Source organism: Procambarus clarkii, chromosome 43 (assembly GCF_040958095.1).
Source record: "Procambarus clarkii isolate CNS0578487 chromosome 43, FALCON_Pclarkii_2.0, whole genome shotgun sequence".
NCBI lineage: Eukaryota > Metazoa > Arthropoda > Malacostraca > Decapoda > Cambaridae > Procambarus > Procambarus clarkii.
This window is the reverse complement of record NC_091192.1, coordinates 31,402,378-31,415,804: the sequence shown is the minus strand read 5'-3', so window position 1 is coordinate 31,415,804 and position 13,427 is coordinate 31,402,378. Positions and strand designations below refer to the sequence as shown.

General features: G+C 37.4%; 1 protein-coding gene across 3 annotated transcripts in view; it reads left to right on the top strand.

Annotated features, from left to right (window-relative positions):
• The window catches only part of LOC123755914 (rhotekin), a 226,998-nt gene extending 213,834 nt beyond the window's left edge, over nt 1-13,164 (top strand). For all 3 annotated transcript variants that reach the window (XM_069300183.1, XM_069300182.1, XM_069300184.1), the window contains 6 exons: nt 1-41; nt 678-772; nt 2,201-2,307; nt 3,661-3,780; nt 3,996-4,263; nt 8,209-13,164. The exon at nt 1-41 is cut by the window's left edge and continues 139 nt beyond it. In XM_069300183.1, coding sequence (XP_069156284.1) covers nt 1-41; nt 678-772; nt 2,201-2,307; nt 3,661-3,780; nt 3,996-4,263; nt 8,209-8,396 — 819 coding nt within the window. In that variant the 3' untranslated portion in view covers nt 8,397-13,164. The remainder of the gene's footprint in view (nt 42-677; nt 773-2,200; nt 2,308-3,660; nt 3,781-3,995; nt 4,264-8,208) is intronic.
• Nucleotides 13,165-13,427: the final 263 nt, after the last annotated feature.

Genomic DNA, 13,427 nt, shown 5'->3' with positions numbered 1-13,427 from the left:
CTGGCAGCTTCACTCAGGGATGAGCTATCAAATGGAGATATGTGAGTGCTTTAGTCATGTTGTTAACTTATTTTGTAGTCATGTTGTCAGATCAACCTGTCCTCTTAAAAAGAACGTCGCTTTTGGCCGTTTGCCCGTATGGCCGAATTTGGACATAATTTGAAATTGAAAAAAAAAATGAAAATAAATTTGGGATTTTTTTTTTTCAACAATAGTAAGTTAAGGGTCCTCTGATAGGTTAGGTGGGCAGGAAATTCTCATAAAGTTTCAAAACGTTATGAAAAACGTTAATTTAAAGTGTCCTCTTATAACCTCTGCGCGTATGCCGGACGACTCGAATAGAAAACGGAACAGAACGTCACTTTTGTGAGTCGATTTCATTTCAAATTTCTGTACGTCCAAATTTGACCATAGTGCGCATATGGGCCAAAAGTGACGTTCTTTTTAAGAGGACGGGTTGGTCACACACCAATGACTATACTTTTTTTGTATAAAATGAGCAGTTTGCTTTTCATGCACATTTATATTATAAGATACTTTTGGATTTGTTACCAGGGTCAAACTTGGGTATGGTTTATAAGCCTTCACTACTAGTAAATTTGAAAATAATAAATTAACGTGCAATATTTTTGGCTTTTATGTCGGTGTAATAATTTACTATTTGTTTACATTTACAGGGGTCCAAAATTTGAGCTCGTGGCTACTGCCAAACTAAGTTTGGATAATGTTTCCAACAACACGGCAACATTTGATCTTGTCATGGAAAATATTGGTAAGGAGCTACAGTAGTTTGTTAAATAGGTTAATGTAATCTTTGTTTGTTTTTGGTGCTGGCCAAAGTAATGTAACTTTTGATGTGGTTAAAAGTGAGAATAATAATAATAATAATAATAATGGGGGTAATTATTACTCTGAGAATAATGGGGTAATTTCTCAAATTGTAGTGGTTTGTTACATTAATATATTTTGTGTATCATAACCTAGCTTCCATCATTGCTGCTTTATTTAATGTCTTCATTTTTCAAGCTATATTCCTATTATTTGCGTTATTTGTGGAACATTTCTCTGGTACGTACAATGTTGCAGTTCGAGGGGCGTGCATTTACTATTCTTATTTAATTTATGAAATCTGTCAACACCTTCACCATCAAATTTATTTTACTTGTATTTTCTTAACTCGACTCAATGTGATCATCAATGCTTTTCCTTCTGCCTACTTGCTTTGTTTGATGTCTCCAGCCTCTACTTATAGCACTTTTCAAGTTTTTTTTAGGTGCAAGAGCCATTTAGTAGCATGTCTTTGCTCCTTTTCAAAATTATACACTGTACTTTGATTATGCAACACAACTGTTGCATGATCAAATTTGCTTCATTTATCGTATGTAAACGTCCTAACTCTGCCCTTGATAATGTCCTCTTGTGACGGTTCATTATATTGTATAGAATGACCCCTAGATCTGTAATGACACTGCTCTAGTCCAAAACAATTGCTTATTACCACAGTTCTATTTTTCTTATTGGTTTAGATTTTTTTAACCATACTAGTTGCATTTAGGTGTGCATACAATGTTTATTGTTCAGTGAGAAAATAAGGAGGAGCCGTGATGAGGATTCGAACCTATGCTCTGGGTATGCCCAAGTATATGCCTTTAGACAACTAGGCCACGACATGATCAAAAGGATTGCAACCTGGGATTCTACTGAATCCACGAGGCTTCTGAGGCTTCCACTGAAGCTGAACCAGGGTTTCACGCGAGCTCCCCATGCACTTTAGCTCTATTGTCTAGGAATTCTATGTTTAACTCTTTCAATGCATAGAGAAATCAATGCATAGAGAACGTGATGTATCTCATTGATAATGTGTAATTTCTCATTAATGCATCACGTTAATGTGATTTCTCTGCTTTATAGTTCAGTGTGTGTGTGTGTGTGTGCGTGCGCATATTGCTGCAGTTGAGTATACATTAGAGCAGTTGGGATGGTATAATTGTGGTTAGTCCTAGATATGTTCAAGTTATTGTATGTGTTAATTTAATATTTTGTTTTTTTTAACTTCTCATCTTTTCAGTGTTCAATAATATAACATCAGTTTTAAAGACTCATTTTTGGGGGTAAATTTTATACATTTTTATATGCAAATTACACAACCCCCCTGCATATGGAAATGAAAGTGACATGCATTTATTTTTTTTCCTAACAGAGAATCAAGTTAATCAGTTACCACTATTTGGTCATTTCTGCTGTCGCCTGGCTGCTCAGCCAGACTGTGCGGTTCAAGAAAGAATTGCTGGTTATGCTCATGTTGCGGTAAGTGATGATCTTTGTTGTTTTGTCTGGTGCTTAGCCCACACATTGCACCAGTCCACCAGTCATTATCTAGTTCTTCAACTGTGTGCAAATTGCAGTGTGACTGAGCAATATTGGTTTGCGTGTGTGTTGGTGTAGTACAAAATCTAAGGAATCTGCAGTAGCCAGAGGGACATTATTGCAATGAAGATAATAAGCCACAATGCACAGTAGCTGAAACCAAGCCCTGCACATGTAAATTGTTGTGACGATGTTTTAGCCCATTTTGAGTCCTTGTCCAACCCGTCCTCTTAAAAATAACGTCATTTTTCGCTCGTATGCGCACTATGGCCAAATTTGGACGTAATTTAAAATGAAATTGACTCGCAAAAGTGACGTACTGTTCCGTTTTCTGTTTGAGTCGTCCGGCTTACTCGGCCAACTTAGAAAAGGATTCTTTCCATTAACGTTTTTCATACCGTTTTGAAACTTTGAGAATTTCCTGCCCATATATTTTTTTTTTCATTTTCAAATTACGTACATATTCGACCATACGGGCAAACGGCCAAAAGTGACGTTCTTTTTAAGAGAACAGGTTGCCTTGTCAAGTCGACAGAGTGCACCATTGTCATGTTAATTTCGTGTGTGTGTGTGTGTGTGGGGGGGGGGGGGGGGGAAGAGTTATTTAATAAAGTTTTGCCAATAAGAACTTGAGTTATACTTTTGATACATTTTTATTTTAAAGGTGTAAGTTTTACATGGAAATTAAAAATGCTTTTAATAACCCTTCGGAGAGATTTGATAACTATTTAAAATGAAATGTTTACAAAATTATAGCAATTCTCTTGATGCAATATTAATATTTCTTATATTAAAAGAGAATAGCTGAATTTCCCCAGTAGGGCTTGATGATTGGCAGTCGGTGACTTTACCATAAACTCTGTACTGGGGTCCCATAAATATTTTCTGGGTTTGTTTTATTACTACATTTTAACATTGCATTTTAATTTTTTTACACAATATTTTTTTTGGGTTGTATACAAGAGTTCTTGCATTCTTGTACAGCCACTTGTACGGTGGTTTCTAGAATACGATCTAGTCTAGAGTATTAGTACGGTTTCTAGAGTTGTGACCTTCCAGTAATGGTTGGGACATATTGTTAGCTTCACATTAAAGTACCTTTGAAAAGCTGGATTTTTAGTTGTTACACGTCTTTAATAGGAAAGTGTGGAGCATCATCTCGGAAATGTAACAGAAGAGACAGTAAACACACGGGCAAAATATATTGAAGAGAATTTAATGTACATACTTCAACCTTGTCCAGTTTTTTTGAATAAAATATTCATTTGCTTCAACTATGTCAATTGTAAACAGGAGAGTGAGCAGCAGCAGCAGTCGTGGTGTCGGGTTTATGGATGGCAGCTGGAAGTGTGGGGCACCAAAGAAGACATACATCTCTCTCCTCATCACCCTCTGTCACTTGTTGTTGACCGGGTAAGTCAAATTAATACATGCGTCCTTTTTTTTCATTCCCATTCAGATTTCAGTAGCTTGAATACATATTATGTAGCTTATTAAGTAATACTTAAATTAATTCCTTTTTTTTTCTCAAATCCTGGTGTTATTTTTATGTTTTGTTGTAATGTGAAATTTTGATAAATGAGGTTTGAAAATTATTTAAACAGCAGTAATCTTATTCCTTTTAACAGAGTACAGAAGTAACTCAGAACGGAGCAAGTGTGACAGTTGCCAACACCTCTGGATTTGACCGAGGTCGTCTAACACTTACCTTTGAGACTTCAAGTGAAGCTGGGGCATGGTATAGGTGTTTAAAGCAGCATGCTGTAGATCACCGAAACTGGGGTCTTGCTGCTGAAGAAGAAATGGAGATCCTTACACCACAGCCAACACGACACAACTTCATACTGCCAAGAAGAGGACGATTTGCTTCACTTTACGAAGAGACTCCACTGAGAGGCAAGTGTAATATTCGGTTGGCTGACCTGGCAAAAGGGGTTCAATGAACAGTCTTAAGTATTTGGTCACCTTTCCCTCCTGCACTGAACCATAATTTATTGCCCTACTTTAGGCCTTCAGAGATATTACAGGTGCTAGTAGATAGAAATGTACCCCATGCATTATTTTGCCAACCTCTTCTAATAACTTGAATTAAATATCTTGTTTTATTCATTGGCTTCCTTTCATTAATAGCAAATTTTTTTTTAATTTAAGAAAACCATATCATACTGGCTTAAAATTTAACACTTTTAATATTATAAATTTGGGTTTCGTTTTGTTTTGGGCAATTTAGTTTACATTGTTTCTAAGAGATCATTTTGTTAACTTGTAAGGGGTTAGTGTAGATAGTTTTATCACTAAGTGAGGTCATCACTGCCCCCTAACTACAGCAGCACACTGACCACCTGTCCATGTGACAGTGGTGTCATACAGACACCCACTGATAGTGGGTGTCCCCAGCACCCACTGTCCTCCCTGTTATTGCACACTTGTTCCACATCATATAAAACCACAAGGGTTATCTTGAGATGATTTCGGGGCTTTAGCATCCCCGTGGCCCGGTCCTCAACCAGGCCTCCTTTTTGTTACACACCCCTCCAAGAAGCAGCCCGTAGCAGCTGTCTACCAGGTACCTATTTACTGCTAGGTGAATTGGGGCATCAGTCTGAATGAAACATTTTGCCCATTTGTCTCCGCCTCCACCAGGGATCAAACCTAGAACCTCAGGATTACGAATCCGAAGTGCTGTCCACCCAAACTGTCAGGCGGGTAAAGGAAAGTGTTGGAGAATATTTCAGGTGAACAGTCTTGTTGACAGGGTGCAAGCAATTTCATCCAACTAAATATTATGGGCTATCTGTGTACAAAGTTCCAAACATAAGAAACTGGCTTGTGCTGAGAATGTCACAATAACGTGGCTGAAAATTAATAACTTTGCTCCTAAATATGAAATGAAAAGTAATTGATTGTTTCAGCCTGTCCTAGTCCTTATCAAGTCCTGGACTGATTGAAACATCTACACTTTCCTTTCCTTCATATATGTGCAGATTGGGTTATCAGTGATGCTTATCATTTGGCAGGTCCACAACATGGTCTGGTGGAGAGTATTTGTGGGGCATAGTCCCACCATGCTGACAGGATGCTGCTTACAATCTGCACATTCTGCACCAATTATTTACTTATTTGAGATACAGAACTACTATTGCAAGTAATGATCTCCAAGTATAGTCTCCCAATTCTGATTTTTTATTCCAGTGAACCAAACTCCGAGACCTTTACCGTATTTCATTAAAAACTAACACTGATTACTTTTTGATTTGTGTTTTTGTCCTGTGTTTTAATCTATCTTTAAATTTGTTTAACAAGAAATGCCCTACACTAATGACTATTAACTATTAGGAGTTTACAGTATTCGATAAATCATGATTCTGTTGTGGATTTACATGTGCCAATCAATGTGTGTGTATTGGAGGGCTTAGTTAATACATGTCTGCTGATTACACTCTTTTTCTTTTTTCTCCTGTCAATATTATTATTTCAGTATTGATATCTTCTTTATAATCCTTGCATAGGTATATTCTAATGATAAAGGAACATAATAAAGAAAATGCTCTGGGATTTAATGATAAGTTGTTGCAGTACACTCACCATGAGCTGTGCACTTTGCAACATCTAACACGTTTATAGGTCTAAAAAATCGAGGATTTTATTAATTAGAACGAATATGTGTACGGGTGATAAACTTCAATACTGTATTGTAACGGACATCGTTCCAATCCGTATCTGTCTTGGGTAAATTCTGTAAGAAACGTCATGAATATACCAGGACATAATTCTTAGACACAAGAATGGAAAATATTAGAAGGCGCTTCTCTTTTATAGGAGCGCTCCTAGGAGCTCCTATTTATATATATTCAAACTCGTTCGTTTATCTAACCTGTGCTTGAAATAATCGCACGATCCCTCGTCTGTTGTTACTGTAATTTGTTCCATAAATCTACAACCTGGTTTCCAAACCAGTATTTCCCAGAATTTAAACTTTCCCAATTTATTTCCGTTTTCAGTCATTTTCTTTATACTGTATATTTAAAACCTCATTTGTATCCCCCTTTTTTTTCATCCGTGTATTTACCTCAAGCATGTCGCTCCCTACTCTTCCCATCTTGAGAAGTACAACATACACAAATCACAATAGCGTGATATCAAATGAACAAATCCACAAGGGCCGTGATGAGGGTTCGAATTCGCGTCCAGGATGATCCCAGATGCACCTTGATCTACTGTGCCACGACTGTAAAACCCCGACTGTTTGTGTCTCGGAGAGACTGTGGGATCCGAGTGAGAGCAGTAGCACTCCTGGTTGCAATTCTTATACTATGTCGTGGGACAGTCAATTGAGGCGCATCTGGGATAATCCTGGACGTGAGTTCGAACCCTCATCTCGTCCCTTGTGGATTTGTTAAAGTACAACATATCTCTACTCCAGTATTACAATCCTACCCAATTCTCTCCCTCTCATGTGTCCTGCTATTTGTGTAATGACTTCCTCGGATTTACGCTTGGTCATTCATAACCCCAATTCGCAGTCATTTGTGAGATGGATCCTTGGATATTACTACAGTATTGTGATTTCATTGTGCATAGTTAGTTTGCTACTATAACAAATTACATACCATCACATATAACCTGTCCTGTCCCCAGAAACATCTCTGGCTAGGTTTCATATTGGCCACGCATGATTATCAAGCGTTATTAATGCCAAGCTTGCCCCTAGACCATAGCACACAAAATTTATGCATGTACTCTTTAATATAATAGATTGCACCCTACAGTAATGTAAGGCTAACATCATCTTGTTAGGATGACAGTTTTAGTTTTCCTGATGTTACTATTCACGTCATGTCTCTTTATAAAATCATCGGTAAATCCTCCATTTTGTTTTTGTGCTCTTGTATTGGCATCCTGAATAATATATAGGGACTTCAATGTTCTGTATATAGCCATATTGGTATGTCATGCTGTTTAATAATTTTGCTCCCTCTTTGAGATCATTAAAATCTCCCACAGTACTTCACAGTTGGTCCAATTATACTTTTTCCATTTCCAGAAAGGCAGCATACAACTTTCTCCTTTGCTATATATTCACACAGTAAATATCTGATCTGTACAGATATTTGCAGTTTACTACCTATTCTTAAACCCACTATCCTACATTTTGTTAAGACCATTAATCTGTACCCTTACATACACTCTTCACGAAATGCTAAATGAGCCATATTTTTCTATGATTCTTGTTCTTTATAAGATACAACAGTGGCCAATCATCTGGCACCTCACACTCAAAACATATCTGTAGTTATTCCATCTACTGTATATTGATATCATGTAAGATAATGTCCACAAAAGCATTGTCATAAAATTTAGGCTTTCTGGTTGATAGGGGACACTCATATTTTGAGGCCCACATTAACATACCATGATTCTTTACCCTCTGTACATGTAGTTCCACCTTCCCCTTCCCCCATATCCCTCAGTTGACCCTCACATTTTCCCATATAAAAAGTATACACATAAAATGTGTGTACATTTTTCCAACGAAGAAAATCTTTAATCTTTCTGTAAAATAAGTTAGTCATCATCCTTTTATATATTTTTTCAGCCCTTACTATTTTCCATAATGCAGTACTTTCTTTAAATTCTCTTATGATTCTCGAGTCCTTCTTACCATCTTGTAGCTACTCCACACAATCATTCAGTTGATGCCAGAGCACTTTGATCTCATTCTTTCCCAAAACACTTGCCTTACACACTAGTGCATATGTACTTACAACTGGCATGCTTTGACACATGTATAATATAACCATGTGTATACAATGCTTATGTTACAACTCTTCTCTTCAACAGATGGGTCACCAGCTTCAACAAAGTCTTCATTTGATGACCTATATGGATCCTCTGCTTTTGTCAACAACTATTGCACTCCTGCCCAGCTTGCCCCTAGACCACGAGCTCTCACTCTCTCCTCACGCTCTTCATTTAGAAGATGGGGCTCGGTCAAGTGTAATATGCCATTTTTCAAGAGCAAGAGTTAAAATTTTGTTTTTGATGCTAGCAACAGTATCTAGGCAGATTTTTTTTTTTTTGTATATATTTTCCATTTATTTAGATTGGAATTACTTTATTTCCAGTTATTAATATTTCTTTACTTTTTTATGTATTACCATGTTTTCTTGTCTTATAGTTCTGTTGGTCTATTTAGACTTTTTTTTTTTTTTTTTTTAACCCAACCTGCACACATGTCAGGGAAGTGACATGACGAGGGTCCAGGATGGACAAAGTCATCACTTTCATTTCTTTTCATGTGCATGGGCTGGGTTGTTTATTTTCAGCCTCGTTATTGTCACTCGCTCACATTATTTAACATCTTAAATAATTTACTGGATAAAAGTTTTCATTCTTTAGTAACATCTAAAAGAATAAGTAAAGACAGGTTCTAAATAGTACTTGAAGATATACTTGGTTAAGTTTGGAGTGGGTGCTTGAAGCAGTCTTCCAGTATGGTATTGTGTAGGTGTTTCGGCAGTTGGTATTTGTGTTGTTCACATCCCACTAATTTATACGTAAACAATGCAGTACATGTATACGCAAAGAAATCGGTAGAGCGTGATACGCCTGAGAAAATATCGAGACCATATGACGTGTCTGGAGAATCCAGGAATGCTGGTTTGATTCTGTTGTATGACCTCGATATTTTCTTGTCCTTATTTTCAGTGTTGGTTCATTTCCCAAATATTCCATTTGCATATTTATATATTACCTACAGCTCTTAAATAAGAAAGATTTCATGTAATGTAATGCACTTCCCTTTTTAATATTTAGCAATATATGCTAAAATGTTATAATTTTGGAGATGTCACTGTTTAATGTGAAAGATAATTTTATTAATTGTAACTTTACTCCTTTGACTTGGGGGACATGTTGAATGACACGAGCTGAACAAGGAAATATAAGGATATCACTTATTATTAAGGATATCATTATAAGGTCATTAAGGATATCACACTTCCAAGGCAAGTGTACAGGTCATAAGAAATCACTTCAAAGATAACCATCAAAGAAGGAATCACACGCTACATGAAGTCAGCGAGCACAGTTAGTTATAAACTAGTGTGTTTTTGTGGTGGTGGTATTACTTTTCAGTATACAATACCCAAATATCCCTTCTCAAAAGTTAGTTGAAATGGAGAGTGTATCATTTTGGTCTTCTTTACCCATGAATACTTTAGATTGTTGCTAGCTGCAGAGGTTCATAATTCATCATTAATGTACATTTGTGTTAAGTAAACTTGCAAGTTTAACACAGTGTAGTCTGAGCTGTGTTTGATTTCATCATCACTAATAACAGGTCTCAATACAGTGCATCAGATAGGTGAAATTTATTGTTCTGTGCACGTAAACTTAATGAGCCAATCCAGGACTTGGAATGATAGGTAACCTTGCGTGTCTAGTTTTTTACGCAAAGGCTTATGGTAATGTCAGTCAGTTATACACTATAACCAGTCAGGTTTAAGCCGAGTGTAAAGTGCTACATTCGTCAACAAAACAAATGCTCTCCTTTTGATGTGTTAAGGCAAAAAATTATTGAAAGATGAAACTTGGCTTTGTACCTGTGTTTGTACACTTGTGCTCATTTCATGTACAAAATGTAGTGGGTTATGTTGCTACTTCAGTTTTTTTTTTATTTTAACCCGAGTTGCTGCTAAACATCACTACATCAAAATGTTAGGTTCACTTTACATTTTCTTCAAGGGTAATTCAACCAGTTATTACTGAATGTGATTATTGTATATTTTATAATATATAAAGGGCTGTCACAGTAACCATGTCCTTGGGGCTGTCACGGTACTGTAACAGTGTCCCAAATAAGGCATGAACATGTCAGAAATTATATTATAATTTGCTGTTTATATATGTCATTGTGCACCACCTTGAAAATTTTTAATATGGTAAATTTGTATTAAACTTGTGAATTTAGTCTTGTCTTTGTTATACTGTATATCCAGGATCTTATTACACAAGACTTTAATCAAGTGTTCTCTAACAAGACTGTTCGCTTTTTTATTTTTCAATTAGTTACAGCCTTGATTAGTAAATAACTTGAAACCCTTTACTATCACGTTCATTGATGGATTGGCAATGCATTGTTGCAGTAGTCAGTCACTAAATTTGTATAGCAATTTATATTACTGTTATTTTTGTTGACATTAATTTTAGGAACTCATTAGTTTATTGCATGTGCAGCTCATTTATGATTTGTTGAGTTTTGAGGCTATATAATGGGATCAAACCACTATTCAAACTGCTGAATTAAATAAAACTGCTTGGAAGACCCTTGGCCTCGCGCTCTCCAGCTGGTCCCGCACGGGCTCGCGCTCTCCCACTGGCCTCGGCCTGGGCTCGCGCTCTCCCGCTGTCCTCGGCCCAGGTTCTACTGCTGGCCTCGCCTGGGCTGTATACGACCACCACACCCTCTTGATCCATCCGTTAACTCCCACCCCTTGATCCATCAGTCAACCCCCCCCACCCCTTGATCCATCAGCCAACCCCTCACCCCTTCATCAGTCAAACCCCCCCCCCCCCCTTGATCCATCAGTCAACCCCCACCCCTTGATCCATCAGCCAACCCACAGTGGGAGGGCTCGCGATCTCCCGCTGGTCTCGCCCGGGCCCGCGATCTCCCGCTGGCCTCGCCCGGGCCCGCGATCTCCCGCTGGCCTCGCCCGGGCTCGCGATCTCCCGCTGGCCTCGCCCGGGCTCGCGATCTCCCGCTGGTCTCGCCCAGGATCGCGTTCTCCTGCCGGCCTCGCCCGGGCCCGCGATCTCCCGCCGACCTCGCCCCGGATCGCACTCTCCCGTCGGCCTCGTGCTCTTGCTCCCGCTGGCCTCCTTAGTTTAACCTCCCTCAACATTGGGGAGTCAGTAGTGTGCGTGCCTGGGGAGTCTAAGGATGTGGGTTTAATCCTTTTTAATCCTGTTGTAAAATCTATAATCCTAATTAATCCTATTGTATGGCCTCAATATTTTCTCTTGGAGAAAATCTCCCCAGGCACGTGGAGACATCACATAGTGTGATAACATTGTGCAGCATGTTCTACGTTGGTAATTAATCCAGTGTGTTACCATGGGATGTTCAATTGTTTCAATTAGTTTATTGCTGAAATTAGTCAACAAGAACAAATATTTACACATGAAATTGATTCCCTAGTTATATGTTCTCCAATTACATATTAATGATTATAGTGATTGTGATTTTTTAATGTATTATTTCCGTCCCTGTCCCCATCCCGTCCCGTCCCTCCTCATTACGTTCTCTAAACTTCTCTTCCCCTCCCGCCCTACTTCATTCCTCCCCTCTCCTCTCCATTACATCCCTCCCTATCCTTTTAATGTATATTAAAGGGATAGGACTTCACTTTAACTTCACTTCATCTCATCCTCATCCACTCATCATCCTCCATGAGATGATGCTTGTTTCACAAGATGAAACAAGTATATCCATAATTCTAATATTTTAAAACAACGCACAATTGCACAAAACCACAAACTATATGATTTTAGATTTAAGTAAATATTTCTTTTTGCCTTTGGGTTTTGCCTGATGAAATGTTATTGACTCAGATTTGCAGGGCACCATAAAAATGTTTTAATTACACAAATACTTGAAACATTGTTGTTTGAGATACAGGTGTCATAAGATCTTTGGAAGCAGTGTGATGAGAGAGAACTCTCGTCCTGATCACACATTTTACCCACTTGACCACCGAGCTCAAACAATGCGTGCATCATGTGACCCATGAGGACATAAGTTTGATTCGACTGCATTGCTTTCAAAGATGTTCTCGGATATCACACTACTGTAATTTCATTGTGCATAGTGATCATGCCACCACAAGTATACTTCAAAAAAATTTAAGTTTATATTGTACTTTACATGTGGGTTCTCTCCAAATCAACAAGTGGAATAAAGAGGATTATAGTGTTGACTTGATACAATTATTCTTAAAAAGAAGTTTGTTAATGATTGAATTGTTGTATTATAAATGGCAGCTCCTGCATTATTAACAGGTCAGGGTTATCAGCAGATGGGATTGCAAATACATACTTTTAACATTAAAAGTTTTGTTAGAGCTTGGGCAAAACTCTCTACACTGTGTTACTGCTAAATTCTTGAAAACAAGATAGAGAATTGTGAATAATTCAGATTTTTTTAAACTTTCATGAAGACAATAATGTATTAAACGTTTTGTATATTATTTAATATTGTTGTCCAAGATGGTGAAACGTGTACATGACACTTGGGATGCATGTAAGACAATATTCACACACTTGTCTACAGTCACCAACCATGGAAGCTACTTTATTCTGTGGGTTACAACCCTCAAGTATAAGACCTTCAGCTGTTTTTGTGGAATACAATACAATACAGTACATTCCTTCTATGTACATTGCTATGCTCATATTTGCCATGTAAATAGCATTTTTTTTTTATTAAAGCATCAGTGTATCTTTTATTGATATTGACATAAGTATATTCCAGTTAGACAAAGCATTCACTGAATACTTGACTGTTTAATGTAGATATAAAGAAATTGTTCTACCACATTATTTTATCTTGTTTGATCTTTAAGTTGTTAAAGTTTATGAATACAAATTGCACGAATGTACATAGGATGAAAGTTGCCAGCACTTGGACTGTAGTGTTGTGACCTGCCATAAGTTATTGTAGGTTGGTTTTGCATTGGGTTTGTAATTTTCCGCTTCTGGGAATTTGCAGAGTTTGTAATAAAATTTATATTGTAACTCAAATTTATTTGTTCTCCTGTGAGATGATTATTTGTATTATGTACATGTGTTCAAATGGCATGAGCTACTTATCCTTAGCGAGACTTCACACGTATATTACGTGTGTTGTGTTATGTACCTTGTGTATGTTACTTCATTTGCACATATTATAAGTATCAAAAGAAGGCAACAAATCTGAAAATATTTGTTCAGATTTGATGAAAAAATCAATTCAATTTAACTTAAATTGTTGAATTAAAGAACATTAAAAGAAATTCCTA